The 27,947-nt window shown below is 35.3% G+C and overlaps 9 protein-coding genes across 20 annotated transcripts in view; 4 read left to right on the top strand and 5 right to left on the bottom strand.

Annotated features, from left to right (window-relative positions):
• LOC123016451 (uncharacterized protein DDB_G0290685-like) overlaps positions 1-2,123 on the top strand; it is a 13,277-nt gene extending 11,154 nt beyond the window's left edge. For 2 of the 3 annotated variants that reach the window (XM_044416859.1, XM_044416858.1), the window contains 3 exons: positions 1-150; positions 327-1,373; positions 1,428-2,123. In XM_044416859.1, the coding sequence (XP_044272794.1) occupies positions 1-150; positions 327-1,373; positions 1,428-1,742 (1,512 nt within the window). In that variant the 3' untranslated portion in view covers positions 1,743-2,123. The remainder of the gene's footprint in view (positions 151-326; positions 1,374-1,427) is intronic. The other variant, XM_044416860.1, reaches the window with a different exon arrangement.
• Positions 2,124-2,259: 136 nt separating this feature from the next.
• On the top strand, positions 2,260-6,206 carry LOC123016452. 2 transcript variants are annotated; one of them, XM_044416863.1, is made up of 3 exons: positions 2,260-2,375; positions 4,337-4,499; positions 5,354-6,206. In XM_044416863.1, the coding sequence occupies exons 2-3, from the start codon at positions 4,352-4,354 to the stop codon at positions 6,190-6,192; spliced, it is 987 nt and encodes a 328-aa protein (XP_044272798.1). In that variant the 5' UTR covers positions 2,260-2,375; positions 4,337-4,351; the 3' UTR covers positions 6,193-6,206. The 2 variants fall into 2 exon arrangements, with proteins under 2 accessions (XP_044272798.1, XP_044272796.1); XM_044416861.1 differs by lacking the exon at positions 2,260-2,375 and adding an exon at positions 4,164-4,284.
• Positions 4,545-5,373, bottom strand: LOC123016453 (leucine-rich repeat-containing G-protein coupled receptor 4-like). The gene has a single exon (XM_044416864.1). The coding sequence runs from the start codon at positions 5,227-5,229 to the stop codon at positions 4,549-4,551; it is 681 nt and encodes a 226-aa protein (XP_044272799.1). The 5' UTR covers positions 5,230-5,373; the 3' UTR covers positions 4,545-4,548.
• Positions 6,207-8,018: 1,812 nt separating the features above from the next.
• Positions 8,019-9,397, bottom strand: LOC123004357. 2 transcript variants are annotated; one of them, XM_044397591.1, is made up of 3 exons: positions 8,535-9,397; positions 8,294-8,476; positions 8,019-8,241 (listed from the first exon to the last, which is right to left on the bottom strand). In XM_044397591.1, exons 1-3 carry the CDS (start codon positions 8,664-8,666, stop codon positions 8,041-8,043), a joined length of 516 nt encoding a protein of 171 aa, XP_044253526.1. In that variant the 5' UTR covers positions 8,667-9,397; the 3' UTR covers positions 8,019-8,040. The 2 variants fall into 2 exon arrangements, with proteins under 2 accessions (XP_044253526.1, XP_044253527.1); XM_044397592.1 differs by having other exon boundaries at positions 8,019-8,238.
• On the top strand, positions 8,708-9,427 carry LOC123004358. Its single transcript, XM_044397593.1, has 3 exons — positions 8,708-9,030; positions 9,075-9,234; positions 9,282-9,427. The coding sequence occupies exons 1-3, from the start codon at positions 8,785-8,787 to the stop codon at positions 9,374-9,376; spliced, it is 501 nt and encodes a 166-aa protein (XP_044253528.1). The 5' UTR covers positions 8,708-8,784; the 3' UTR covers positions 9,377-9,427.
• A 71-nt stretch (positions 9,428-9,498) lies between these two features.
• On the bottom strand, positions 9,499-17,475 carry LOC123004355 (protein HGV2-like). 2 transcript variants are annotated; one of them, XM_044397588.1, is made up of 4 exons: positions 17,201-17,475; positions 10,398-10,902; positions 9,896-10,350; positions 9,499-9,792 (listed from the first exon to the last, which is right to left on the bottom strand). In XM_044397588.1, the coding sequence occupies exons 2-4, from the start codon at positions 10,900-10,902 to the stop codon at positions 9,622-9,624; spliced, it is 1,131 nt and encodes a 376-aa protein (XP_044253523.1). In that variant the 5' UTR covers positions 17,201-17,475; the 3' UTR covers positions 9,499-9,621. The 2 variants fall into 2 exon arrangements, with proteins under 2 accessions (XP_044253523.1, XP_044253524.1); XM_044397589.1 differs by lacking the exon at positions 17,201-17,475 and adding an exon at positions 10,954-11,093.
• Positions 11,284-20,505, bottom strand: LOC123004354 (zinc finger protein 343-like). 6 transcript variants are annotated; one of them, XR_006412691.1, is made up of 6 exons: positions 20,350-20,505; positions 19,907-20,274; positions 19,038-19,854; positions 13,066-16,384; positions 12,888-13,007; positions 11,284-12,836 (listed from the first exon to the last, which is right to left on the bottom strand). XR_006412691.1 is itself a non-coding variant. In XM_044397585.1 (4 exons), the coding sequence occupies exons 1-4, from the start codon at positions 20,405-20,407 to the stop codon at positions 16,359-16,361; spliced, it is 1,269 nt and encodes a 422-aa protein (XP_044253520.1). In that variant the 5' UTR covers positions 20,408-20,505; the 3' UTR covers positions 12,834-16,358. The 6 variants fall into 6 exon arrangements, 2 of the variants coding, with proteins under 2 accessions (XP_044253520.1, XP_044253522.1); XR_006412690.1 differs by having other exon boundaries at positions 11,284-12,842; positions 12,888-16,384; XR_006412689.1 differs by having other exon boundaries at positions 12,888-16,384.
• On the top strand, positions 11,305-17,159 carry LOC123004356. Its single transcript, XM_044397590.1, has 5 exons — positions 11,305-11,503; positions 12,817-13,198; positions 13,795-14,107; positions 16,054-16,173; positions 16,228-17,159. The coding sequence occupies exons 2-5, from the start codon at positions 13,166-13,168 to the stop codon at positions 16,635-16,637; spliced, it is 876 nt and encodes a 291-aa protein (XP_044253525.1). The 5' UTR covers positions 11,305-11,503; positions 12,817-13,165; the 3' UTR covers positions 16,638-17,159.
• Positions 20,506-20,521: 16 nt separating the features above from the next.
• Positions 20,522-27,905, bottom strand: LOC123004353 (zinc finger protein 184-like). 2 transcript variants are annotated; one of them, XM_044397584.1, is made up of 5 exons: positions 27,754-27,905; positions 22,622-22,946; positions 22,497-22,565; positions 21,508-22,446; positions 20,522-21,458 (listed from the first exon to the last, which is right to left on the bottom strand). In XM_044397584.1, exons 2-5 carry the CDS (start codon positions 22,937-22,939, stop codon positions 21,309-21,311), a joined length of 1,476 nt encoding a protein of 491 aa, XP_044253519.1. In that variant the 5' UTR covers positions 22,940-22,946; positions 27,754-27,905; the 3' UTR covers positions 20,522-21,308. The 2 variants fall into 2 exon arrangements, with proteins under 2 accessions (XP_044253519.1, XP_044253518.1); XM_044397583.1 differs by lacking the exon at positions 27,754-27,905 and adding an exon at positions 24,533-24,744.
• Between the last annotated feature and the right edge of the window lie 42 nt (positions 27,906-27,947).

Genomic DNA, 27,947 nt, shown 5'->3' with positions numbered 1-27,947 from the left:
CAGCCGGGACAACCACAACAACCAGGGTATCCTAACCAACCAGGACAACCTGGTCAACCAGGACAACCTGGTCTACCAGGACAACCTGGTCAACCAGGACAACCTGGTCAACCAGGACAACCTGGTCAACAAGGGAGTCAAAAACCTCAGGTAAAGACAATTAAAACCCGGCCAAATTTTCTTAGAACATAAAAGCTACGTGCGCAGGATTTCTATTTTTTTTCTTTGTGCGCATCACAAAGCCGTGCTGTACTTCACTTTACAATATAAACGAAGTACTTCTAGTTATTTAATCCATTACATTTCTAAGATCAAAATTATTTTAGGGACCTAATGGCTCCACATCGTCGTCATCAATTTCAAGTCAAATTGGAGACACTTGTACCCAAGAAGGTTTTCTGGCTGATACAAAAGATTGCAAAAAATTCTACAGATGTGTAGACAATGGAAAGGGCAGTTTTACAAAATACGAATTTAACTGCGGTCCAAATACTGTTTGGGATCCGGACGCGATAACCTGCAACTATCCTTTTGCTGTTAATCGAGAAATGTGTCGAAATTATGTAGAACAACCACAAAGCACTCCCTCCAATTGCACAGAATGTAGTTCTCAAACGGGAACCACACCAGGACAGCCATCTGGTGCAGGCGGTTCCACTACGGGATCATCGCAACTACCACCCGGAAGCACTATACCTGACACTAGCACCCCTGGCAGTACAATCACAGAAAGCACTCCTAGTAATACAATCACAGAAAGCACTACTGCCCCTAGCACTATAACTGATGGCTCTACACCAGGTACCATCTTTACAGAAAGTACGACTATTGGTACAGACAGTCCCACTCAAGGTACTGGAACAGGAGGTACCTATCCGGGAACTACTCCAGGTGCCGGAACAACTGGTGGTACCTATCCCGGTACTGGAACAACAGGTGGTACCTATCCCGGTACTGGAACAACAGGTGGTACCTATCCCGGTACTGGAACAACAGGTGGTGTTGACGGTGCTACCGGTACCAACGAACCAACAACCACAATCCAAAGTACTATCGGTGGTGAAAGTACCACCACTGATTCTTCTCAGTCCACCACAGCCCCATGTCCCATCGGTCAACTAGAAGGTGACCAAATCGCTCTGGTTTGCCCAACCGGATTCAAGAGACATCCCAAATACTGCAATCTATTCTACCAATGTACCAAAAACTCAGACAATCACGACTTTAAAATCCTCGTTATGAGTTGCCCTGAAGGAAGAATTTACGACGACGCACGAATCCAATGCTTGCCTCAAAACGAAACAAGTTCTTGCAACGGACAAATAGCTCAAAGCTCCTTCTACAAGCGACTCAACGCCAATTCATTGCCTCCGGTAAACAACATCATAAAATTTAATGTCTGTAAAGTCATCAATTCATTTTTATAGATACCCGTCAACAGTGAGCGAACGCTCTGTCCTAGTGTCGGCTTCCACGAAACTGATGGCGCCGTTTGTTCAACAACGTTTGTCAAATGCCAGCGCTCTTACAATAACTTCTATGGAAAAATGGAAGGTTACATGTACCAATGCCCACAAGGATACGTTTATTGGGCGATAAGTAAACAGTGTGAACGCCCATCCAGACTGCAACACTGCAGCGGCTACGACATCCGCGATACGAGATGGGAGATACCAGTGGAGACCACAAATGTCTCATTAAGACGAAGAAAAAGTGCCAGTTTATTCGATACGATCCTTTAAGTAAATCTCGTTGCCAACTAGTTTGTAAGTAGTACTCGCAAGTACCAAGAATGGTTTAGTACTTGGAGAGTTAGTAATGTACTATAACACTCCATTTAGACTGATACGAACTAATTCGATTTTCTTTGAACTAAACCACTTAGTTCAAAGCAAAACGTCATTAATATAGCACAGCTTTTTCACAGTTTTGCACAAATTGTGAAAATGCTGTCATTCGGGATGGTTCTGGGTTTATTTATTTCAATTTATTTATTTATCTCAAAGAGAAATATGGCACCGAAATTTGCTATCACACGAACGATTTAGTTTACTTAAGTATCGATTACATTGTATACTGTATGTAATAATTTTTCAATCACAATAAATTTTACCATAATTGGATACATTTTATTTCGCAATGATAAGCGTGACATAATTTTTCCCGTACTCACCTACATTTCCTATATTTGTCATTCGATCCATTTAACTCATTTATTATTTCATAACAAAACCTGCTGCTCTTGCAAAAAGTTGTGTTTATAACAACGTGAAAGAATATAAACACAAAAGTTTGAGCACGTAACCAGCAACAATCAAATGTTGGAAAGGTGTCGCAGTGATTGTGCTAAAATGTGACTTAAAATTCTCTGAACTGTGAGTACTTTTAATGTCCCACCTAAGACTTTCGGATCTAATATCTCTATTATTTGCCGACGGATTCTAACGAAATTTAGATGTAGAGTATTTAGTAGGTAGAGATTAATATTGCATTACTAAAACAACCCTAGTCCTTAAAATGTAGTTTTAACAAGTCTTTTAAAAATGCTAAATTACTCAAAATTTATAGGAGTATTAAATTGTTAATCGCCAATAAAAATGCCATAAGCAAAAATCTGTCCTTCAAAGAGATCCCGCTTACAAGAAAAAAAGAATAAAAGTGTGTTAAAAGTGGCTGAAGATGCAAAAAAATACGTGGCTACAAAAAAAAGAACGATATTACAGACTTTTAAATCACCCTTGACTGTCACGCGACAATGCGCGACACTAATGACGTTGATATTTCACGTTTACTGTTTCTCTAACTTCAAAAAGTTAATAACGCACTTTATGAACTGCATTTATTAGACTAACCAATTCAGTACAACCAAAGATCCATTGGCATGGAAATCTAGAAAATCAAATCTAAAAAAAGTCTAAAAATTTGAAGTTTTTGATAAAATTCTTTCAAAAATTAGGTCAAAATTTTAACAACATAATCGACGTATTTCTGCTGATTTAGACGAGTGATTTTGTTAAGTTTTTGTGTAGAGGTCTATTTTTTAGTACTTAACGATATAATAGTAGTTTCGCTTAATTTCATCTTGAGAAAATAAGTGTTAAAATTATATTTTTATACTGAGATAATTTTATTAAGACTCATTGAATCTCCTTCTAAGTTGCCTACATTTTAATTTTATAAAAGCCCGTTGGCAAATAACGGAGATATTAGATCCGAAAGTCTTACGTGAGACACCCTGTATAAAATAAAAAATATAAAATTGTTTTTTTAATCAAAATCTACTAAGTCTTCTAAAATTTTTGTTGCAATTTTCCAAAGAATATTCTTGATTAATTAGTTATTTCTGATTTATTGGTTATCTGAAACGAAGTTCAATTTATATTCTTGTAATTGTTAGTTACATATTCGTAATATGAGTTAACACTCGTATATTTCTCTAGCTAGGTACATATTTATAATTTTCATCAACCTTGAATTTTTTTAAGTCAACTTTTTATGTAATTTGGATGAGTTGTTAAAAAATTACATTATAGATGAAAATTAGCATCATTAAAATATGATTTCATTAATATTATGCTTTAGCAAATGTTTGAATATAAATTACGACTTCCACTTCCTAACTATATTATTGTTTTTTTAATAATAAAACATAAAACATCAACAAAACCGGACTCACCCTTTTATTTATATCTGAAAAAAATAAAGCAAAAATGTTCTTTACCTTTTGAAAAAATAACACATTACCGACCCGCACATCAAAATCATTTATAATACAATTATCAAAACATTAAATGAAGCAAAAGCTTTTATTTTATATTCTTTTACGAGCAGGGTTTAACGATTATTGTTTTGTTTATGACACGTTTGAGATGGCATGTAGTCTGCAATTTATTTTTTTAGCTTGGGACAAACCAGCCAAAACTAATTTTCTAAATTTCTAAATTTAAAGTGAAACAACATTAATTATCTGTTTCACACTCTGTAGTTGTTTCCACTTTTAACCAAATTTATCACAAATTCCTCCTAGTGTTAACAACTATTGTTAAACAAGCCAAACCAATTAAACGAAACAATTCCTCTCATTTTTCATTTTCCCTGTATCAAACGTGGGTGGATAAACACACAAACCTTTCATTTCCAACAAAACCATTTCGTGAAAGAATTACGATTTAAAAACAATAACTGTTTAATTTGTTAACGTTTCCTCGGTTGCACTACTGACAACATTGAGAAAATTTTCATAATCAAACGTCAAGCATTCAACCGGGTTTTAAATCTTGTATTGTGAGACACTTTTAAAGAAATACAATCCGAAAAACTAATTGAATTATTACAGAATGAATAATCCACAATGCGAAAACCTCAGACCGATGAGCAATTCCCCTTGTTGCTGGTTTTGATGGGCAATGAAGATGTTGCCCAAAATAACAAACGGCTTTTTCGAGGTAGACTCGATGGGATTACGTCGGGAGCTTCCGCAATCATCACCGAGTGGCCAAGTGAGTAATAATACCAAAAATTCGCTTTATATTTTATTGGACATACAAACTAATCCCCTTTTACATAATGGACAATTTTTCGACTATCATCTATAAAATTCAAAGCAGTCTCATCGATATTTTTATCCTTGACAAAACTAATCACAAGTCGTGTCAAATTCGTCATTTTCCTCAAAGCATTCACATGAACGTACTCGATGGGATTGTCGTCCAAATACAAGGCTTGCAAATGCTCCAAACCTTGAAAAGTCGTCTCGTTTATCCTCCGTAGCCGATTTTCATTCAGCAAAAGCTGCTGCAAACTGTCTAAACCACTAAAAGCACCATCTTGAATAAATTCAATTTTGTTTTTAATCAAACTTAACACTTTCAAATTTGGAACACCACTAAAACTATTTTTTGAAACGTTCGTAATTAGAGTATTTGTAATCGCCAAATTGTCGAGTTCTGTTAAGTGGGCAAACGCCCCGGGTTGGATGTAAGTAATATTCTCACCCAAAAACCACAATTCTTTCCTAGACTTTAATTTCGCAAATGCATCTTTCGGGATCTCCCCGTAGGACACGTCGACGTACAAATAATCGGCTTTTTTCTGGTTTTTTAACTTGAGTGAATCCTCTTCGAGGGTTTCGACGGTGCAGAGGGTCCTGTTGGGCAACCCTTCCTCAACTTGTAAGTGACATTTGCCCCAAACTGTTGTAATAAACGTCAACAAAATGTAAACCTTCATTTGTAAAAAAACTAAATTTGTAAATACGTTTCAAATGCTCGACTAATAATGAGACACTAGTGATGACCCTTGGACAACAAATAGTAGTGATAACCTGCTCTTGAACCAATTTTTTTTGTTTCAGATTATTTGAGTTCGTGTTGGTTGACCGCTCTGATCTGTGGCATAACTCTGTTCATCGCTTCCATAATGTTGACTTCTTGCATGACTTATGAGCACCATTTGAGATACCCGCGATGTTCCTCTGAATATCAATTAATCGACAACAGGACGATTCATCTAGTCCACACATCACACAAATGGCATTTAAACCAGCTTCGCACCTTAGAAAATATAGTGAAAGCGTTTCCGGATTATCAAATCCATCTCCTCATTGTCGGTAGTAAAACCCACCAATACATCAAACTGAAGCGAGCAATAAATAACGAAACAAAAACCAACGAAACGAAAATAATTCACCAAAATAAAACTGAGTTCACTATTGATGATTTAGTGCAGAAATATCCACATATACTTGTCAGTCAATTATCCTACGGTGATATTTTCTCGAATAGCCCTCTCTACTTCAGTTGGATCCGTCTCAGTCCACAGATGAAACTTTTTGCGATTCGAGTATTGCAAATATGGCAGTTTGGAGGTTTGAGTTTTGATATCCCTGATAAAGTTGCAAACAAAAGATGCAAAAATTATACAAGTCTTCTTGAAATGAAAATTAGGCTTTTTGTTCGGTATGGGAAAAAGAGATATGAAAAGTTGGGTCAAGATGTAGTCTCAGTTGACTCGAATGGACTTCATATGGAATCTAAAACGCCCTGTCATGCATTTTTTGGAAAAGTATTGACGAATCTACGCAAGGCGAGTCAAAAGGCTACGCCTAGAATGGTCCTAACCGGGCCGATATATGCGTTTTGTAAGGCTGGGGTTGTTGATGAGGAATTTTGTCCCAAAAATCCCCTAATTTAATAAATTTGTACGAACTGAAATTGGTTTATTTTATTATTAAGCATCATATCGATCATCCAGCGTACTGTTCTGTTAAGTGCAAACTTATCTAATTATCTGTAAATACAAATTAAATATGATTTTATAAGAGTTTATGCTTAGATTTTTGAAACTCTCAAAACTTCTTTAAGATTGAAAAAACTGGTAGGCACTACAACTATAAACACAAATTAGGTTAAAGTTAACAAATTTGTACTAAAAATAAATAGAAATCAATTAGTAATAAATGCAGGAGAATTTAAGTTTTATTAACAAAAATATGTACAACATACTTTGATGAAAAAAAAAAAAACAATTACACTAGGCGACAGTTTTTGAATTTTTTTTAACATTAATAGAAATACCTATAACCTATGTAATTTTGTTCAGAAAATATAAAAGTCATCACCAAAAAAATTCTCCATCACTTAAAGTTTTTTTTTTATTTTTGTTTTCAAATTTAAAGAACAGTCAAAGTAATCACTTATATTCACGACACAGACTGGACTAAAAAAATGTATTAAAAAACCATTTCTAATTTTAAACTACACAAAATGGACCACTAAATAATAAATTGAACACAAATTTAACAAAGAAACAATTTCAAGAATTTTGTTTTTGTTTTTTGAGGAGAAAAAACAGTACAGAAAACCTGCAGAAGTCCCATCATTGTCCAATCCCATAGCACTTTTTCCATGGCATTGATATCTTGACAAAAACGCTCTTGGTTATCACTTACAGCCCTTAAATTTTGTAGAAAGAAATCGAATCGAAAAATGCACTTTTAGAGACATTGGGCGACCAAATGTTTTACAATTTTCCAATAGTTTTTAGATAAATATAGAATAATTTTTATTTTTATTATGACCAAGAAATCTGTGGAGTACACTACAAGAATTCCAAGAGTTACATAATTCTTAGGTATTTAATTTTTGCATAAAAACTTCATTATGGATCACTTTCCAGATTTGAGGTGATACGAGAATTATTCGTTCTCGGATTTTCGCATTACTTACTTTAGGGCAATTTTGTCTTAGATACATAAAGGATTCTACTAGCTTAAACGGAAAATAAATTAATTACAAATCAATAGTAAAGGATGAAATTTAAGTTTATTTAGCATAATAATGCCCTAGGTTAACGTTTAACAAAAAATATTAATTAAAGATGTGACGTGTTGGAGGTTTCTTATTTTTACCATTATACCTAGTCAAATGGCGTGTTTTAAAGACTGGTATCAAAAATTATGCTTGTTAGAAAAGTCTGTCGCCTAGTGTTATTTCCAAAAAAGGACTAGAACCATTTTTCGTTAATTCTCAAATTTTAATAAGTTTTAAAATTAGCATATTCCTCAGGAATAATTTTAGCTTTAAAAAGATATTCTGAATTACCTCCAGTACCTTTTTCTTTTGTTTGTAAAAAAACTTTTTAATTATATTTTCACCCAACTCCTTCAATGATTTTTCCAAAATATATCGAATTACATAATCTAGGTTATAAATAGCGCCCCAAAGCAAACTTCATTATTTTTAAAAATATGACAATACTTTTTGTTCAAAATTACAATCTATTCTGAGCAAAAAATAGATAACAATCAACTTTGTTCCAATATAGTCATATCTTTTAAAATAATGGAGTTATGATTTGGAGCGTTTTTATAATCCAATCTGTATAATTCAAAATCAACACCTCGTAATCTACTTTGGGTGACTTTCTTGGAACATCCTGAACAAAAATTAATTGAAGAAGTCATCGCCCTAGTCTATATCTGTAAGAAACTATGTTTTTGGGTCGTGAACAAAACACTGTTTATTTTTAAATATTTATTCCTTAATAGTCACAATACTCCATTTTGTGCCAAAAACAGCAGAAAACGCACATCCAGTTGTAGACCACGAACATCGATGTGAACAAACTGCTCTTATTAAAATTAAAGCCATCTGTAAAGAGCCGTAAAAATAATGTCACAAATTCCATCACTATGATGAAGGCGTATAAAAATAAAAAGGGTAGAAAGAACACTGGGCTCTTCTAGAAAAATGTACATTAATAAATTCCACGATTACGAGTTGGAATGACGTACCGACATAACTCCTACAATCAAAAAAAGGTAATATTCCAGTGAAACCAGAAGAGCAATTAGCTTCAAATCCCTTTCCAGCGTCGGGTCTATGACTTTCCCGAAGTCACCTCGAGCCTTAAGCAGATATCCCGGCAGTGTCGGTCCACATTTCAGGATCATCGCGATGTCAAACACACTGAATGCCTGAAATATCCACGTGAAGTATTCAATGACTCCACGTCTAAAACCCACCAAATTTTACCACGCCTAGGATTCCCAGGACCATTGTGTAGAAATCCGAAATGCACAAAAAGGGGTGTCCGCAAAACTGGCGAATGAAGTAGTAGTTGCGTTTGAAATGGGGGCCGATTACCGTGTAAAATGGGAGTTTCATCGTGGACTGAAATTTTTGATGGTTGACATTTTTCCGAAATTTTCGACAGGAGGCGGCTGTTGTTTAACTGCAGTGTCACACATTTTGACTTTGGAATTTTTCGAAAATTGAGGTGATTATGAGCACTAGTACGATTTTTATTAAACGACCTTTAAATTACCGGCAAAGTTTGGCACTGCTCAAGGAAAAATACAAAGAGTTATCTCCAGCATTGTCAGTGGTTTTGTGGACCTTTTCTGGGATTTATGCGGCTTCGAAAAGTACTTTTAACAGCAATGTTTCCGGAATGACTTTGTCTTTTCTCATCTCAGACCTGGTGATAATGACTTTTGTTTCGCTTTTACTCTGCAAAGGTCTAATCGATGTAAGTTGAAACAATTCTTTTCTTCCTCTGAACTTTCTTTGCAGAAAAGTATGATGCTGTTAATGCCGTGGATGTGTCTTACAGTATACAGTCTCTATTTTACACACTACCAAGGCATAGTGAACACGTTAACAGCTTTAAAACGAGTGAAGAAGATATCGTGGTTGCCCTGGAGCAACATATTCGTCAGCGTTATTCTTCTGAGTTGGTTCATTACTCTTATTACTCTTTCTCTAATTTTCTCATTTCAGTTGTGCGAGGAACTCTAACTATACGAATGTTTCAACTAGGTGTACACTTATGGTTTAGAAAAAAACTAAAGGAACTAAAAGGAAAAGAACTGTAACCAAGTCCAACAAAACTTAACCTAGACTTAAAATACAACATCGAAACAAAATTGCTCTCTTTATTAACCTTGTCTTTCTTTCCCACCCGCACTTAAATAAAAGAACATAAAGAAAAACTAGCTATGAAAAAATAATTTATTAAAGTAAGAAAAGAGAAACACAAAGAACAATTTATTACCAATACGAACTTGACCTAGATATAATACACACAGTTCAATTTTAATGCCTAGCTGAAACCAAATGTCTAGGGCGAAGGCCTTTTGGCTGGATTTTCTTCCTGGGGCTCTTCCTCCTTTCTCTTACGTTTTACCAAATGGGAGATATCATTCACTTGTTTCGATGACGAAGCTCCTGCATTCCCGTTTGTTTTTGGGGCAGTCTCATCTTCAATAGAAGAGGTCACTTTATTAGCAATCTGAAACAGGTGTTCACAAATTAAAAAAATTGAAAAAACAAATGTAAAAAATATTTATTCATACAAGTTAACATTTACAGGCGTTTTCAACTAAAGAATATACCTCGCTTTTCAAATTTTTCATATCAGCAATCTTTTCTTGAATTTCAGGAATAAGACTATTGAGCTCTTCGATTTCTTCACTATTGGACTCTTTGTTCTCATCTTTTTTCAAACTGGTGATTTTGTTTTGTAAATATTCGTATGAAGAGTTAAAACTTGCGACAGCTTCGTCGATCTGGCCATTGGTTGAGTACGCCCCTCCTAATTTGTAACAGGTTTCTGCTATAGTGCGACTGTCATTTCCGAAAATGTTTTTTTGGATTTCTAGTCCCTGGGTCATGTCTTCGATAGCCGAGGAAAAATTACCACTTTCTAGAGATATCTCCCCGAGAACAATTAGAGTTTCCGCTAGGTTTTTCTTCCCTTCGGTACCCCGATTAGTGAAAATACGTTTAGCTAATTCTAAGACTTCCCACGCTACTTGAAGATCCGTTAACTCATCTTCGGTTTCCTCACCTTAAAAAACACATTCTAAATCAAGCAAAATTATTGTTATTTCAAACCTTCTTTCTTTTCTTCGGAACTTCCACTTTCTTCAGCCGGTGGTTTGTCGTCTTTTTTATCCGTTTCTTCTTCAGTTGATGGTTTGTCGTCTTTTTTATCCCCTTCTCCTTCAGCTGATGGTTTGTTTTTACCCGTTTCTTCTTCAGTTTTATTTTCCTCAGTCTTGGTCGCCTCTCCATTGACTGGTTTGGTCTCCTCTTCCTCTCCAGCTTCGTTTTCTTCCACTTCTTCCGACTCTGACTCTTCTTCCACGTTTTTCAAAACACCATCTCCCAATGGTCCACTTTCTTTCCTCGACAATTCTAACAAAGACTTGCCATAATAGAGATAAACATCACCGAGAGAATCATGAATATCGCTTCCATGCTCAGCGGCCAAAAGCTCACTAGCCTTGCTGAAAGCCCGAACAGCGGTCTCAAAATCCTGCAAGACGTAAGCTCGAACCCCTTGACCAAACAGTTCTTTTGGGTTGGAATTCTGAGGATCTAATGCAACATCAGCCATCTAAAAAATAACCTAGCTTATTACAATTTATTCACCCAAATGTTTTCTTACTTTGCAACAATGAGGTTAGAAAACGACACGATTTGAACGTGGTTTAAAGAATCACTGAAAACCACGATTTTTTCCCGCTTGACAAAAAATCCGATAAGAATGTCTCTCGACTTATCGCTGTTCTGTGAAATTAATTTTCTCTTCGGGCCATAACTCACATTGTCATTAAAAAAATAAGAAAAGCTTGTAAACGAAAATAAAAGAGATGCGGAAAATTCGTCAACACCAAAAAAGCGGGTTGAAAAATGATTTTAATGACCCTTGTTAGACGGCGTCGGCGTCGTATCGACGTCCAAAACAGACATCCACAGGATACGCAACGCGGCAAAGCAGTAGTGCTTTGGCCTTTGCCTAGGATTGCAATGAGAAATGTGAAAAATCGTGTTGCGTGAGACGCACAATTTATAGAATTTATTCGAACATGACGCTCAAACTGTGAACCGAAAATTCCAAGTCAATTAATTCAAATTAACTGTGTCTTTCGTAAAAAATAATTATTTTATATTTGTATTATTGGGATTGTAATCAAATTCGAATCACGTTCCACTAGGTAAGATGATTTTATTCTGAATCAATTTTCCGTTGAAAGAAAATTTATGGATTTTCGACCGCAAAAACAGATTGTTTTTCAGTCGGGTGCGAAACCTCGTAATTTTGCATTACCGGAAATGAAGTTGTACACCCTTGGGAAAATAAGTTACATGCAAATGCTCTTGGTTTCCCGCTCATCGTATGTTAGAAAAACTCAAGAAATGTATCGCCGCTTCAAAAATACTATCGTAAAAACCGTGGATAAAATTAGAATCTAGCTGTCGCGGATTGTTACGGGGTTGAATGAAATTAATATTTGACTTGAACTTCAAAGTTCATAGGAAGCCCGCAAAGCTCGTATAATATTCTCCTTAGAACATAAATTTCAATTAATACTTAATTAAATGGTGCGGGGTGGAAGTAATCTAAATTTAAGAGCTCGATATACTTAATGTAATAGGTTGAAATATTCTACACCAACATCTGAAAATATTCAAATTATTTCAACAAACTGCAGCAATAAAGGAGTGCTTTTACTGTCAGCAGTTTTAATATTCCGCTCCAAAAATCTTATTGGACGCAACCCAAAGAAAACTTAATCCCTTTAAAAGACTTCAGAAGCAACTTGTTACCCCTTGTCAGCAATACATTCATAATTTAATTGTAGCACTTTGGCATTTCCTATAATTCCGCAAATGTAACAACTCATTTCGTTAGTAATTCATGTTATAAAAAAATTATTTTAGTAAATGCTGATTTATATTCTAGATTTTTAATAGATAAACATCCTCCATCATCCATGATTGATTACCCTTCAGGTGGAAATATTGTAAATTTTCTCTTACTTCATCGCGAAACGAAAATCTATAAGTATAACGATTTTTATAATACAAAGAGTTAGTGATTTAAATAGAGAACAAAACGTTATCAAAAACCGAAGTGAAACTAATTGTTATAGGTACTCGTTATAATATTTAATTAATCCCAAACCCATTAGTTGAGACGACAAAAATAGATGATTGAATTCATTAAAAATTATATGACTAGGGAGATTAATAGTCAATTTTACAACCCTGTTGACGGAAATGTACCTTGAAAACTACGTCATTTTCTATTAACTGCTTAATAATACAATTGAGAAGCAGACTTTCAAAAAGCAGGTTGTCCAAATTTGCATTTTTTCAGGAGAGAACAAAAACTGTCCTTCTTTTATCTTTCTTTATCTCAATTCATAAAAACATGGACAAACTGCATTTTGAAAGTCTGCTCCTCAATTGTAAAAAATAAATTTTGTGAACCCGAACCAAAATTTGTACCACTCGGCATTTCCAGGTGACATACATCGTGGCGTCCTAGAACTGGAATTATAATAATCACGATACCGTCAACCGAGGGCGTGTTACCCCATTTGAGTCGTTTAGACCTTGACATGCCTCCAAACGAAGAACTATACAAATCGATTTCGCCCACAAGTTCGTCAATAACGTGAAAAAAAAAAATAAGGATCATCGCCACTTCTGGACCTAATAAAACAGATAAACTTCCAATACTTTATAACCCTCTTTCGCAACAAACATCAACCATTCAATCCTTAAAATACTTCTTCCAGTTCGTCAAGGACGCCATCAAACTGAAGCACCAACAAGAATACGATCTCCTCATAGTCGATTGCGACACTTTGATGGAGAATACTGAAACTGAGGAACCGGGTTGGGTGAGTTTCCCTTAATAAATTAGAAAAAGAGTCGGAAATAGATAACATAACAATTTTTTATGATTTTAACACAAGTTAAGTTGTCTAAAATAATTGCTTGTCTTTCAAATTTAAAACTTAAAAAGTTCACAGTTGTGACAGTTATAAAGCATATTTATCATGAAGGAGGTATATTACAAAATCTACAAAGTTTTCAGACTAAAATTTTGACCATTTTTGCTATTCCCTATCTATTCCCAATTTTATGCATCGGTTCTCTAAAAAACAAACTGTTCGATTAAACCCCTTTTCACCCTTTTGCAAGAATAACATTTAAAATAATTATTTCTTCAGTCAGTACAAATGGTAATAAACATGCAAAATTTAAAAATGAATTCAAAAATATGCAGACAATAATCTACTTTCCCAAGCGATCAATACTTTTAAAAGGTTGGGAGATGAATAAAATTTACATTCAATTTAATACCAGTCATTAAACTATAGAGCATGTTCTACCCAAAATAAAAAATTGTAAAAAAAGAAATGTTCAGCTGACATCGCGACATTTCGTTATAACTTTCCTAAAAGTTTTCAAAATCAAATTAAAAAACTTTCAGAGGCCTAATAATCCCGAAGACGATTCGGGATGGAACTGCAGCGTCCACCCGAGCGTGTTTTTCCTCTTGGGGACACTACTATTGACAACTTGTGCCACGGGGATGTTGTGTGCGGCCATTATGACCGATCATTGGGAAGAGGTAACGTGGGACCGCACAGCTTTGGAACATTTAGCCAATAGTTCGGTCAGACTGCGATGGCTTTTAGATGGGGTCGTTGCCAGAGTTTCCACCAATGACGAAAGAGACAAAATAGTGGCCTTTCTGGTGCCGATGCACGGGGGTATTTGGACACTCTGTGTGAGCTTAACCGGTAAGAACCTTCTTTATTATTAATCAATAAAACATCAATCATGCGGTCGCTGATTTCAATACAAAAATTAATCACAGACTGAAAGGCTGGTTTGCCACAACAGCAGATAGAATTTTCGCGTGGGGGATTTATGAGGCGTAATTAAAGGAAATAACCGAGCTGTTGATGAAATCACGAATAATATTTTAAGCTCAACGCTTCAAGCATAGATCCAATTCTAGTTGGCCCACATATTAAAAAATCTGTACAAAAAAAAGTCATAGAAGCACAGATTAAATCAATATATTGATGTTTCTGACGACATAACAAATTCATCAATAATATGAAATCAACAACCTTGTATTTCAAACACGTAACCTTTGTGAATTTCGTTAATAAAATATTTATGTGAAATTACGTTGAAAACCACCGTCCCTTGTAAAAAAATGTTCTGTACACACGTCCTCATTCTCAACCGTGGTTACAAAACAAGATAGATCCAAAACCAATTAATTATTATTATTCCTGAACTTTCTAAAAGCAAACAGAAAATGATAAATAACCTTGTAAAGCTCCTATTATAATTATATATTCGTGTTTTTTTTTTTAATCCTACCCCGCTAACAAACTGATGCAACTTAAAAAAAATCAATACAAAGTATGTATCCTTAATAACTGAAGATTTATGTTGCAACTAGAAGTTCGCAACTAAATCACTTAATTCCATCAGGACTAACTAGAAAGTTCGCAGGATTTACACCACAAGATGATTTAATCGGATTACCATCTTTCCTCCTTCGGTACGTTTCCACCAACTTATGTTAAACTGTAGGTCATCACAAAATCTACAATTTATTATTCGATATATCTTGTTGGTTACGGCTAAAACTCCCCTATACCGGTCAAAAAACGTAAATAAATCTTTCCTGAATCCCTAAATAATTACTTTTGCAAACGCGACCGGACTGTAATTCAAATCTGTAAACCTCGACTTTTACGTGTTAAAATTTACGATCTTCTACTTTCCGCATTTGATGAAATAATTCACAAAGACTAAGATTAAAACGTTGCTGAAATCAGCTTTTCGAGACAATTCACGAAACATTTTATACGCGGCATCAAAAATTCACCTCTTGAAATAATGATAAAGCAACCACTGCTATGAAATCGTATGCTTCCAAAAGTGTAAACAAGAAACGGGAATATTTTCTTTGATCCCGTGGGATTTGCCAGAAATATCATTGCTGCTGTCAGTGCGAATGAAATGGATACGAAGGAAGACAGAAATCTGTTTTTTTTTTATTTCTGACCAGACAAATGTTTTTGTCAATTAAAAACCTAACTAAGTAAATTACTGACTTTTTTACTCTACTTACACAAACAAATTCCATTTTTTTCTAGTTTTTAATCAAGACTTTTGATAATATTCAATCTAATTTAGCTCATAAACAAATAGTTTGCTCTATTTATGCAGTCTAAATACAGGGCTTTGACCCTTCAAAACATGGCTTCAGACTAAAAGACTTTCAAGATAACTTATGAATGTTTTTATAACTGGCATTTTGCCATGAATTGAAACAATTGGTTAAAGAATATAATAGTATAACCACGAAACACTTTCAGCTCAGTGTTTTATTTATTATTGTAATAATAATCATCTTTAAAAAAAGCAGTTTTAGTTATCGACATCATTCTATAAACATTTCTGTCACGTGACAAGACTTGTTCTAATCGATATCAAATATTTATTTAGTAGCGAGGGTTCAAGACTATCCCAACCATAATAGATGGCAAACAAAATCGTTGCACCTCGCTCAGGAAAATACGAGTACATATTTTTATTCACAATTTTTTTCACATTACTAGGAATATAAAATTGTGATGAATGTACTGGCCGTCTCTCAGTGGTGTTATGGATAAAAATCGCAGTATTTCATCTTTGCAATGTGATAAATTGTTCTTTCCAGAGGAAGAAATATCATTGTTGGGTCGTGTGGGATTTCCATCGGTTCAACCCTGCGTAAACTACCTCTCCGGCGGAATCGACGGTATCAAAGGTTACGAGCCACGCGGCGACTGGCAACACAGTAAACCCCCAAACCCGTTTCAAATTTAATTTATTTTATTAATCATAATTTCAGGAATGCAGAATTTATCAATATCTTGCGCCTTGGTCTGCTTGATAGTCCTGGGAAGTGCCGCTCTCGTGGGCGCATTCGGCGTTTTCCAGCACCAGATAAGCGCCGTTTTGGTCACCGGAGTCATGTATCTCCTAGCGGGCTCGTTCGCACTTTTCACCTTAACAATAATACATTTTAAGAGATTACATGGCAAAACTGCGGATATCGACTCGGATGGCACCGTTGACGGGGTGGTTAGCCCACTGGGCGGCCGAGGGGTGAATGAATTACTCCCTGCTCGCATTTTTACGACGTCCTGGTCGTTAGACCTGGGATGGGGAGGCGTCATGTTATGCGTAATGACCTCCGTTTTGTGGATTCTGTTATCGAAAATAATGAGGTTCAACCCCATTTCCAGCATGATTAACTGAGCAATAACGAGTAATTGTAATCAGGAATTCGTGCAGTACAAACTAACCAACAATCCCAAAATCGAGAAATTGCTTGCATCGAAAACCTAAACGTGATTTTTGTAATAAATGTCCATGTGCGATTGCTGATTTCCGCATCGAGCATTAGACGCAATGCTAAGAAGCCGTCCAATGTAATAATTTAAGCATGGTCAACTGTGGACACGCTTCTTATCACAATCAAAACTGGTTGTTCGCTACTCGTTGCAAGTTGTTGTTAAATCCTTTAATTACAATCAATTCGATCTATTTGTAAATTTTGTACACTATTGGCAAAACGGGAGCAATAAAATAATCAAATTTTGAGGTTAGGGTGCCTAACCAGAAAATGCGCAATAATTGCCTTCGAAAATGCCTGCATATGTTTATATTTTATAATATTTATATTTTTTACTGTTAGAGCTGCTTGCCTTTGCTCGCTTTGTATTATTAAAGCCTAGTTGTATATATTTTGCGAAATAAATATTTCCAATGTTACCTTAACCTTACTTTGTTAAATGGAAAAATGCCTCAAAATAACTCACCTCTCACAACGTCCGGTTACTGCAAACAACAAAAAAACACCAATTCTTAACAAAAATATAAAAAGATAACACTGTGTTGTTATTAACAGATTTTTACAAAGTTTTATAATTATGAATGACACAAAAAGGCGCCTAACTGTTAAAAATTAAATGACAGATGACAGCTGCGTATCAAAATCGGCAACCGTTATTATAAAAAAATTACTAAACTCGCTTTAGAATTTTCTCTTTAGAAATTCAAACTTTTGCTAAAATAACTTCCATCTTATGTGCTCTTAATAAAACTTCACAAGTTACTTCTCAAACAAAAAATCTCCGGAATTAATATGCAAGATATGGTAGTGTGTTATACAACCAGCAATATACAGGATGATTTACGAGAAGTAATGAGCCTGACCAAATTCTCGATGCAACCACTATTACATTTTCGCAAGTTGCTTTGCGATACTTCTAAAAAAGTATAGTTTGAACCTTAAATAGATGTCTTTTGAAACTCGTATTTTAATATACCCACTATTATGTTGGTCTGTTTTTCATTTTTTATTAATGTCAAAACTAACAAAATGTAATTATGCTCTTTAACAAAAATCCATTTTATGATAAGTTTTTATTTTCAGTACATAATAAAGCAAATACATGGGAAGCTCTGGGCTACAAGCAGTACAAAAAAGTATTTACACTTTAAACAGAAACACTAATTGATTAAAACGTCGAAATGAATGAAATTAGATTGTCCCAAGTTGAATTTGGAAAAGTGTAAATTCTTTCTGTAACTAATCACTAATAAACTTATTTCATTTTCAGTATAGACATGTACTTTGACTTAGCTTAAGATTATATGGCATACATATTTGTACTATTTTTTATTGTTGTGTTACATACTAAAATATTTCTGCTGAGTATCTTGTTTCAAAAAATACAACACAACTATATTTCACAAAAAACGCAGTTATTCTAGTCTAAATACATAATACGGTATTGGTTATGTAAATCGCCAAAATAAAATTTTCAATGCAAATTAGCAATAAGTGGAATACTCTGAGATTGACTTTATTGCTTTCGGAAAACACAATTTGGAAATTTGGATTATTAAAACTATTAAAAATAGATATTAAATCCATACAAATATTTCTCCATATACATACATGCTTAATTATATAAACACTCTTCATAAATTTTCTGCCTTACAAAATATTTTTTTGTTATACTCGTTCCTTAGTTAATAGTACCGAAATATATAAATTTAACACAATATCAATATGTTTGCAAATCACAATAACTCCTACGCCTAAAATAGTGCAAATTTTATAAAGCCTCGTCCTGAAAATCTAAAATTTACAAATGGCAGACTTTCAATTGCTTATCATTACATTGGCAAATAATACTCGTTTTTCGTTTTAAACCTAAACAAATTTTTATAAAATATAAAATTTGCAGCAAAACCGCCCTAAATATGTGCTGCATCTTGAACAAAAAATAAACACAAAGACTAAACGAAACAACAAATAACAATCTCTTTTTGTACTATTCCTTTAAAGCAAATTTTGTAAAACAACCGACTTTCGACATATATACAGAGTTGTAAATTTTATCACAATAAACAAGCACAATATGTGTGAGGTAGAGTTTTGACAGAAAAAAACCAATGGAATGACTAGTATCACTCTGTATATATCAAAGTTTAAAATACCCAACAATACCCCCAAAATTTTGATTCCAACAATTCCAATACCTCCCAGTTTAATTTTATTGTTAATTTTCACAGCCAATAAAACAATCAAAATTCTTGGATATCTTAAACTTTTCAAACCAAAACCAAATAATTACGAGAGTATACCTTGACTGACTGTATTACTAGTCGCCGGAGCTGCCATTTGCAGTTGCAGCGTTTGCGAATTGCCTTGTTGCGAGAGCTCAGCCTTAACTCTCCTCGCAATGTGCGACCTTGTGTGCTTCCTCAGATGATCCTTCCGGTAAAACCCCTTGCCACACTCGGTACAAATATGCCTCTTCTCCCCCGAATGTATAACAAAATGCAGAGTCAACTGCTCCTTCCGCTTGAAGGCTTTGAGACACACGGTGCACACGTAGGGCCGCTCGGGGTTGTGCGACTGCTTGTGTCTCGTCAAGTGGTCTTTGCGTTTCAAGCCGGCCCCGCAAATATCACACACGAATCTGCGCTCGAGAGTGTGCCCCACCAAATGCTGCTCCAGGAGCTCCTTCTCGGGATACGCCATGTGGCACTCGGGACAACAATAGAGCGTCGAGCCGTCCAGAGCTGTCGTCAAGCGGATTTCGCCGGGTTTGGGCCTCGGCTTCTTCTCCTTCTCCGGTTTTTTCTTCTTTTTCTTCTTCGGGGTTTGAGCAGTGTTGGGCAGATTATTCGAAGTTGGTTGTGGGGGCAGGATGTTGGGGTTGGGCTCCTGTTGGGCACTTTCCTTCTTGATTGTTTCGGCGGAATATTTGAGGAAGTGGTGCAGACTTAAAGGCAGCGTGGATGCCGGCAAGTGGGACAAGTAGTCGGCGACGGTCGAGCCCGGAGTCGCCAGGGATTGCCATGTCGAGGGCATCGAAGTCGCTGGTTGTTGTTGATTCGTTTGGATTTGTTGTTGTTGGTGCGGTTGACGATTGTTCTCCTGAGTTTCCTGTTTACTCTGCAGAAAGTTGAATTAGAAATGATAAAAAAACGTACATCTAGGAACTAACTTTATCTTGTTTGTCTGGCTGTGGATTTAACATAGCGGCACATAATTCCTGAGCCAACTCTTGGTGCTCATAACCCTGTCGTTTCTCTTGACGAACGTTGTTTTGGTGGTAAATCGATTGGTTCATGTAATTAGGTTGATATTTAGTGGTGTTGATCATTTGTTGTTGAGTCGGGGGGTGATGTTGAGTGAACGAAGGTACCCCATTAGCTGTGTATCTATTGCTGTTGTTCTCCTGAGTTGGGCACAGAGATGCGGAATTGTTTTCTTGAGAAAACTTTGCCGCGAATTGGTGAATCGTGGGGATGGCTGTGGGGAAATGACCACCGAACGGTGTGAAATTCATCCTGAATCCCGGTTTTATATTGTCTGAAAAATCAATTTAAAAAACTTCAAAAAAAATCAATATTTTCAAATACTCGTTTTTTGCAGAAACGGACTTACCATAACTCCAGTCAGAAATCGAAAGTAATTGAGTAATATTGCTAACGCGATCAAACATTTACAAAACCTCGATGTTCGCCATTCTGTCTGTCATTATTGAAGGGTTGGGGAGCAAGGGTTGTTTTTTGAATCAAGGCGGGAAACTTACCCTCTCATAAAACACGACGCCAAATTTAAGAAAAAAACATCTTTATTTTTATGTAATGTAATTAAATGTCAGTAGTATAAAAAAATACAGTAAATTTCAACATTCGTTCCCAAGTTTCAACTTCCTGTGAAACTAAATTACGTCCTACATATGGATCACAATCAAGAGTCCGAATTGAATTATTCAAATTTTACACGCAGTCTTCAGTGACATAGCTGGTAGTAAACTCTCTAATTTTTTAAAACAAAAATTTGTTAAGTAAACAACGCGTGGAGAGTTTATTACTAAAATTAATATAAATCGTAAATATAAATATTTCCAACTTTCCCAGAAACAAAAGCGAACTACAGATACATTGCTCAAAGTTTACAAATTAGATTAAACCCAAAACCAACTAAACTAAATCATTTTGTACAAAATAACATTATCTGGTTCCACGTACAGAGAGGCGGGGTGTCTTTTAGAGAAAGAAATAACCTTTGGTTAAAAACAGAATGAATTGTACGTTTGTACTTCTCAATGTATTGCAACTGATTCAAGCGTTAGTCTGCTAACCATAATACTGAATAAATAAAAATAAAGAACAGAACATAAAAATAAAATAAATAAAAACTCGATTCAGACCAACAAGAAAACATGATTGATTCACGTGTCAATTCTTTCAGATCATGATCACGTTGTGGAGCATTTAACAAACTACACATCGGTAAATATAGAGAATAAATATGAATATGTATGTCCATATAATATATACATTATAAAAATGTTTAACAATGTTCATTAAGATCACTTATAGTACTTATTTACTAGTTTAGTTCTGGGGCAACATAATCCCTTCAGACGCAGTTGGCAAGACCACCGTACTAACTTGATTGCCGTCTTCTTCCGAATTCGCGGTAACTTGGATGTGGTGTTGGGGCACCTGTATCTGAACAGGAATCTGCATTTGAGACGTAGGGACCTGCAATTCAAAAATTTACTTCAAATCTTTAAACCTCGCGTAAACTGACCTGTATTGTGACTTGTGTAGTCGGTTCCTTAATCAGAATATTCTGATTCCTTTCAGCTTGCTCTTTCGCTCTTCTGGTTACATGAGATCTCGCGTGTTTCCTCAGATGATCCTTCCTATAAAACCCTTTCCCGCATTCCCCACAAATTTCCGTTTTCTCTCCCGAATGAATAACAAAATGAAGATTTAAATGTTCCTTCCTTTTAAAACCTTTCATGCAAACCGAACAAACGAACGGCCTCTCCGGATTATGCCCCAACTTATGACGTTCTAAATGTTCTTTTCGTTTCAAACCAGCGCCACAGATATCGCAAATAAACCTCCGCTCGATTTTATGCCCTACTAAATGTTGTTCCAATAATTCTTTCTCGGGGTACGCCATGTGACACTCCGGACAACAAAAGAGTGTTGTACCGTCTAAAGCAGTAGCGATGTGAACTTGTCCCGGCTTGGGTTTCTTCGGTTTCGGTGGTTTTTTCTTGTATTTCTTCTTCTTTTTTCCCTTGTCTGGATCATCGGCGCTTTCTTCGGTTTCCATCTCGCCTTCGACTTCGTTCAAAATAAGTTGCTCTTGATCATCGGTTGAGATATTAATCGTCTCGATTACACCCTCATCGGTGATTTGTTCCCGCTTAATTTCCGGGTTATTAAATTTTAGAAATTGTTGAAGACTTAAAGGTAACGTGCTGTGTTGTTGCATCTTTTGTAGGTATTCTTGGACGCTAGCATTTTGTAAATATTGGGCGGGGATAGCAGCTATGGAAGTTCCAGCTTCGCTACTCTCCTCCTCTTTATTGGCCATTTCGTTTTTTATTAAAGCAACGGGGGTTGCCGCGTCTTTATTGTTTTTGTCAGGTTCGGCTTGGATCAATTGGATGTCTTGGGGCTGAAGAGCGGCTACAACCGTCATCCCTTCGGTAATTCCATTCTGGCCATCCACCTTAATCACTTCCTTAGCTTCCCAATTTTTTAAATTATTACAATACTTACAATTTGGATGCCCCCCTCCTGGTTGGGGTTATACGCCACCGTCAACACTGTCGCACCTTGTCCGAAAGTCTGCAATCGCATTATTAAATATACTTTTGTCGATTCCTCACACTTACATCAAATACCTGAGTCTGTACGGGATTTACGACTTGAATTTGGACATGCTGTTGGGGGTCTCCAGGTTTCGCCCCTGGCATTGTAATAGGTAACGTGATGAGGGTTTGCGTCGGGCCCGTGCTTTGCCCCTGAGTGGTTGCTGTTGCGAAAGCATTGGCGTCCAAAGGCCTGATGTAGTGAACGCCATTCTCTCCTCCTTGAAGCACACCGACTACTTGTCCGTTGGGAGTTGTAACACTTTGGGTGATTTTTCCAGCAGAGAATTGGGTAGCCACGGGAAGGGCGGCCGATAAGGGAACGCCCACACCAAACGTGGGGAAGTTCATATTTCACCTAGAAGAGATTTAATAGTGTTGAAGCGTTGAGTAATTGTACAAGGTTCGCGAGACCTTTCTATGAGGTGACCTTAAATCGATGTTAATAGTGAGTTCAGTGGCATATCAAACTGGGATATTTTGCGCCATTGTAAAATTTTTGTACAATATTGGGTATTCGTGTTGGTACAAAAACGTAAGCATGTTACGCATGAATGGTTTATAAAGAGACAATGGACAGTGATTCACTCTGAAAATGTTTCAGATTCAAGTTTTCCAATTAAATAATGTAATACCTAAAAAATAAACAAAACTGTTTAATTACTTATTATTGTGCTCACAAAAAGTAAAAATTTCTAATAAAGTCACTCTTGATTCGTACGTTTTTTAATCACTCATATTCCTTGTCGTGTTTAAAAGGAATTACTGGTTAAGAAGTGTTGAAATTTTATCGTAACTAAAACAGGTGATGGCATATGAGTAATCATTTAAAGTTTAATTATAACTTTTTAATTTTGAATATTTAAAATAAACGCTAGACTATAATGTCCTTTATAAACAATAAAAAGTAAAATTCACATAGGTATAAAAAAAATTTTTTTTAAATCTTCTTGCATGTATTCTAAATTATTGTGAGAGCTGAAGGTCAAATAAATCCACATCAAAACTCACAAAAGTGTAGAAGAGACATCACTGAATAAAAAATAAGTCTTTAAAGAAAAAAAAAAAAATTCAAAATTTAACTAATTTCAATCTTTCAAGATGACGTTTACATTGAAATATTAACTCCAAAATAAATTAATTAGGTATTAGGTCTTTATTTCTTCATTACACAGAGCGGTTATTTTCATAAAATGAATACTACTTAAATCCCTTATTATGAATGCAAAATAATCATAAAACAATTACAATTTATTGCAAATGTATAACTGAAAAATATAACTGAAACATTTTGATTTTTAAATCTAAAAGAAAAACATTTTAATGAAAAAAAAAATGTAGGTATATATAATTTAATTTGTTGCCACACAATCTTAAAGCAGAATTTTTTTATGTACCAAATATTTGCTTTGATCTCAAGTTTTAGACGAGTTGATGACCGAAAAATTCTGGTTAACTTAACATTAATAAGCCATGAATTTTTGGGCTCCGCTGGTGTAGAATTTACGAAAATTACTGCAAACTTCCTACGGTATCGTTTTGAGCAAATTACCATGTTCGACTATTTCAAATGTAAAATTTGACCTTACCTTTAAAAAAATAATTAAAACTAAAAATAAGGTAAAAAACGACTGAATGCATAAATAAAATAAAATAATTGGAATAAATTTTATTTCATGTGCAGGTCTTTATAAATATAAGTGTGTTATTTTTCAAAGGTGACTGTCCTTTATTAATGTTGTACCACAGGCACGATGTTCACCAGACCATCGTAGCATTTCAGTAAAATTTTTAAAAACCAGTGTTTTATGATTTAATTACCGATACAAAATTACATCAATTTACCCTTTCTACTACCAATCCCCAACCCATGGAAGGGGTAACCACGAGGATCAGTTTGAAAAGTACCAGCACTAAACAAAATAAAATAATCAAAAATCTTACCTAAAAAATACTATCACAAAAGAATTGCACAAAATCAAATCACAAACTTTTCCCGCTTCGAAAAACCCCAAACAAACTTTAAAATTTGACAAGTGTGTCCTTGGGAGTGCCACCACGTCCCAAGAGGGGATGAAATGCCGGGGTAGAGTGGATCAAAACCGTGCACATGAGGTGCAGAGTGGTAGACACCGCGAAGAGTGGCAGAAGAACAATTTGGAAAGTGGGGTATCGTTGTAGAAAACGATCATGTGACCTCGTTCCGTTCTCTTCTGGTGCACCTGTTGGTATAGTGCTGAACTGAGATGGTGATAGAGAAATCTACCGTGGGGATGTCAACCCATTTACCTACTTTAGAATACTTTCACCTACGACCAGTATGCAGGTTATCTTTATCTATTGCGTTTGATGGTGAGAAGTCTATAAGAGAAATGTATATTCGCACAACACTTTTACTTCTGCTTTTTATCATCCGGGATGAAGTCTGCGAGATGGTGCGATTTCCCTCTTCATGGGAGAGAAATACCATTAGTATGGATTCAGTTCAAGGCGACTTTGGACGGGGATTTGTACACATCTGATACAACAACATTGGATTCTTTCGACCTGGTACTGGGTTTTTGACAAAAACGGACCAAAGAAGTAACAGTGAAGTAAAGACAATTAAAAGGCGTTTGGGTAGATCTGGTTTATCTCGTGTGCATTAGCAGAAGCGCCGGTCTCAAATTATGATGTAATCACAACACAACTATCCATTATTAGAGAATCGGTTTATTTTTGCACCAATTAGTGGTTTTTGGAACGAACGTCATAGCCATTATCATAATTGGAGAGACTAATTAAATTTTAACGTTGAGAATTATTAATTTTTGATTTTCCGCTATTTAATGACTTACGCAACGATTGGTCTATTGTTTGAAATAAAAGGACAAATTATCCTTGAGAAATCCTTCTAGGATTAGAAAAAAATATTCTGTAGGAGGCAATGACATAATGACATCAATTCAGCCCCCAGAAAGGTGACTAAAGTTGGAGTTTTATTACCAGTGAGTACTGAAAAAGTTTGGAACGCGACAAATAAATTAGTAAACAGAATAAATTGTATGTAATTGAATAGTAGTTATTATCCCCGCTACTCAGACATTATTAATGTAAACTAGTCTACAATATAATTTAACCAAATATCTGCTTAGTAGTGCAGAACAATAAAATAACGGAATAAAAAAGTTGCATAGCTCGAGTAAGAAAACTTTCACTTGAGCATAACTGGAAGTTTACAACAGAATAAGTGAGAAAAAAGAACACACTAATGACAAATTAAATTTATGAACAAGTCACGTATTAAATTGTTTCAACAAACAATAATTAATTTAGATTACCTACACTTTATCATTTGTAATGACCTGGCTTGAAAACTCCTTTTTTAATATTTAATTTATAACAAAACATGGGCAAGGAAATTCCGTTATTAATAACTGTCATTGAACCATTCTTTTGTTAATAATAAAAAATATCCGTCTACAAAGACAAGTAATGAGCGAATGAAATTGTATCAACTAATCTTGAGATAACGAATACAACTTAGAAAAAAAGGAGGAGCGAACGTGGAGGTAAAGTGGGAGAAAAATCACAAGTGGGAGGTAGAAAATGGAGTAAATAACTGGATAATTCAGCGATGTTATAACTAAGAAATGTACAGAAAAACAAAGACTTAAAGTTGATTTTACTGAATTGTTTTATCTTTAAGTTTTCATTAAAATATTTCTTAGACCAAATAGCGTATTACGTATCAAATTAATAATTAAAAATATTAATAATCTTTCTGGAAAATTATTAGCAGATTGTAGAATACTTTTTCTTTTTTCTAAAAATTGTAGCAACAGACCCAAACAAATTTTGCAAATTTTTGTACCTATCGATCTCAGAAAAACATTCTCAAGTACCAAGACAAACCCACTTTCACGAAAACGATGATTGATACACTAAATTTTGAAAATCTAAGTTTTTAAAATTGATTAATAAAACAGTAATTTTTTAAAGTAGAAGTTGGTTCAGAAAACAAATAGGTACATATTCATTAACAGAAACAAAATTAAGAAAAGACATATAATTAATGGATTTAAATCGACTTTGCATCCTGTTGTCTTCCTTCAAACCTTGGTTCATTACTTCATTAGAAGTAATTTATTTTTTTATCGATATTTGTTTTACACCTCTGATTTCTGTTAGTGTTGGTAATTTTAATATCACTAAAATCTATCAAACACCAACTTGACAATATAATAACATACACTATTTCAAGGTCGTCAATCATTTATTTCACAACTTTATGCTTTGCGCATATAAAATACAAGAATAACTATTAACAATATAAGTGGTATTATTTTTTCAATTATCAATTATAATCAAACTGTCATAAACACGTTTGTTATTTTTAAATATCTCAAAAATAACATTTCATGTATTTTTACGTCAACTCTAGTTTTATGAAAACAAAGAAGGCTATGAAACAAAAACACGTTGATGATGGCCTCGACAATTCCGAAACATCTTTCGCAGTTTTCTAAAAAGATGCAAATTTACATAAAATTATTGCAGAAAACACTTGCAGACCTTGAAAATGGCTCAAGGAAAATATGGTGAATGTTACGTAACAACATGCGTAAGTTTGCGATTAAATTTCATCAGTTGACGACAATTTGTCAGGCTTTGTGTATAATTAAAGGTAGAAATGCGGCAATACAATCAATTATGTAGAAAACCAATTACTAGTAATAATGCTGGTTTGTTTGATATAAAATGAAAATCCCCATTAGGACGCGACATAAAGCCCTTTATCGCAAGCAGGTGTTGTCGAATTGTCGAAAGGGTGCCTCGTGGAGGGCCCCACAAAAAAAGTACCGTTAAAAGCAGGAACAAAGTTCCGTTAGGTTATCGACCTTGCACTGAAATATCCAAAGTCGTGGAAGTAAGGCGTATCTATGGCGATGACGTTGTCTAACGTGGTGGAGGGAAGTGGTGGTGGTTTAGGAAGAATGTGGGGATGAATATATCCTACCAGAATACACTATGAGCACCCCTTCCACAAATTCTACATCACAGCGACGAAGCTCCCTACCCTAAAATGCCCGCGACCCGCGAAAAGACACGAGAAATCGTCTGGGGCGGACGTGTGGCCCTTCGGAGCCGAATTCGCGATTTTTACCTCTAGGTGGGACACCTACCTGCCACTGGCGCCTTCGAGACAACACCTAGAGCACTTCTTCGCAACGAAAACAACACTTCGTCATCAAACGAGTTCATCAACGCCAGCTGTAATGCCCGGATCTGATCGGTTGCCAAGGTCTTGCGTTAACGGATTCATAGATGGCACGTGACGCACACACCAGTTTGAATTTGCCCGCCAAACCGACACTTA

This window comes from Tribolium madens, unplaced genomic scaffold, assembly GCF_015345945.1.
Source record: "Tribolium madens isolate multiple individuals breed KSU strain unplaced genomic scaffold, Tmad_KSU_1.1 Scaffold_1;HRSCAF=32;Tcas5.2_LG8, whole genome shotgun sequence".
NCBI classification, from domain to species: domain Eukaryota; kingdom Metazoa; phylum Arthropoda; class Insecta; order Coleoptera; family Tenebrionidae; genus Tribolium; species Tribolium madens.
This window is presented reverse-complemented; position numbering and strand designations above follow the sequence as displayed.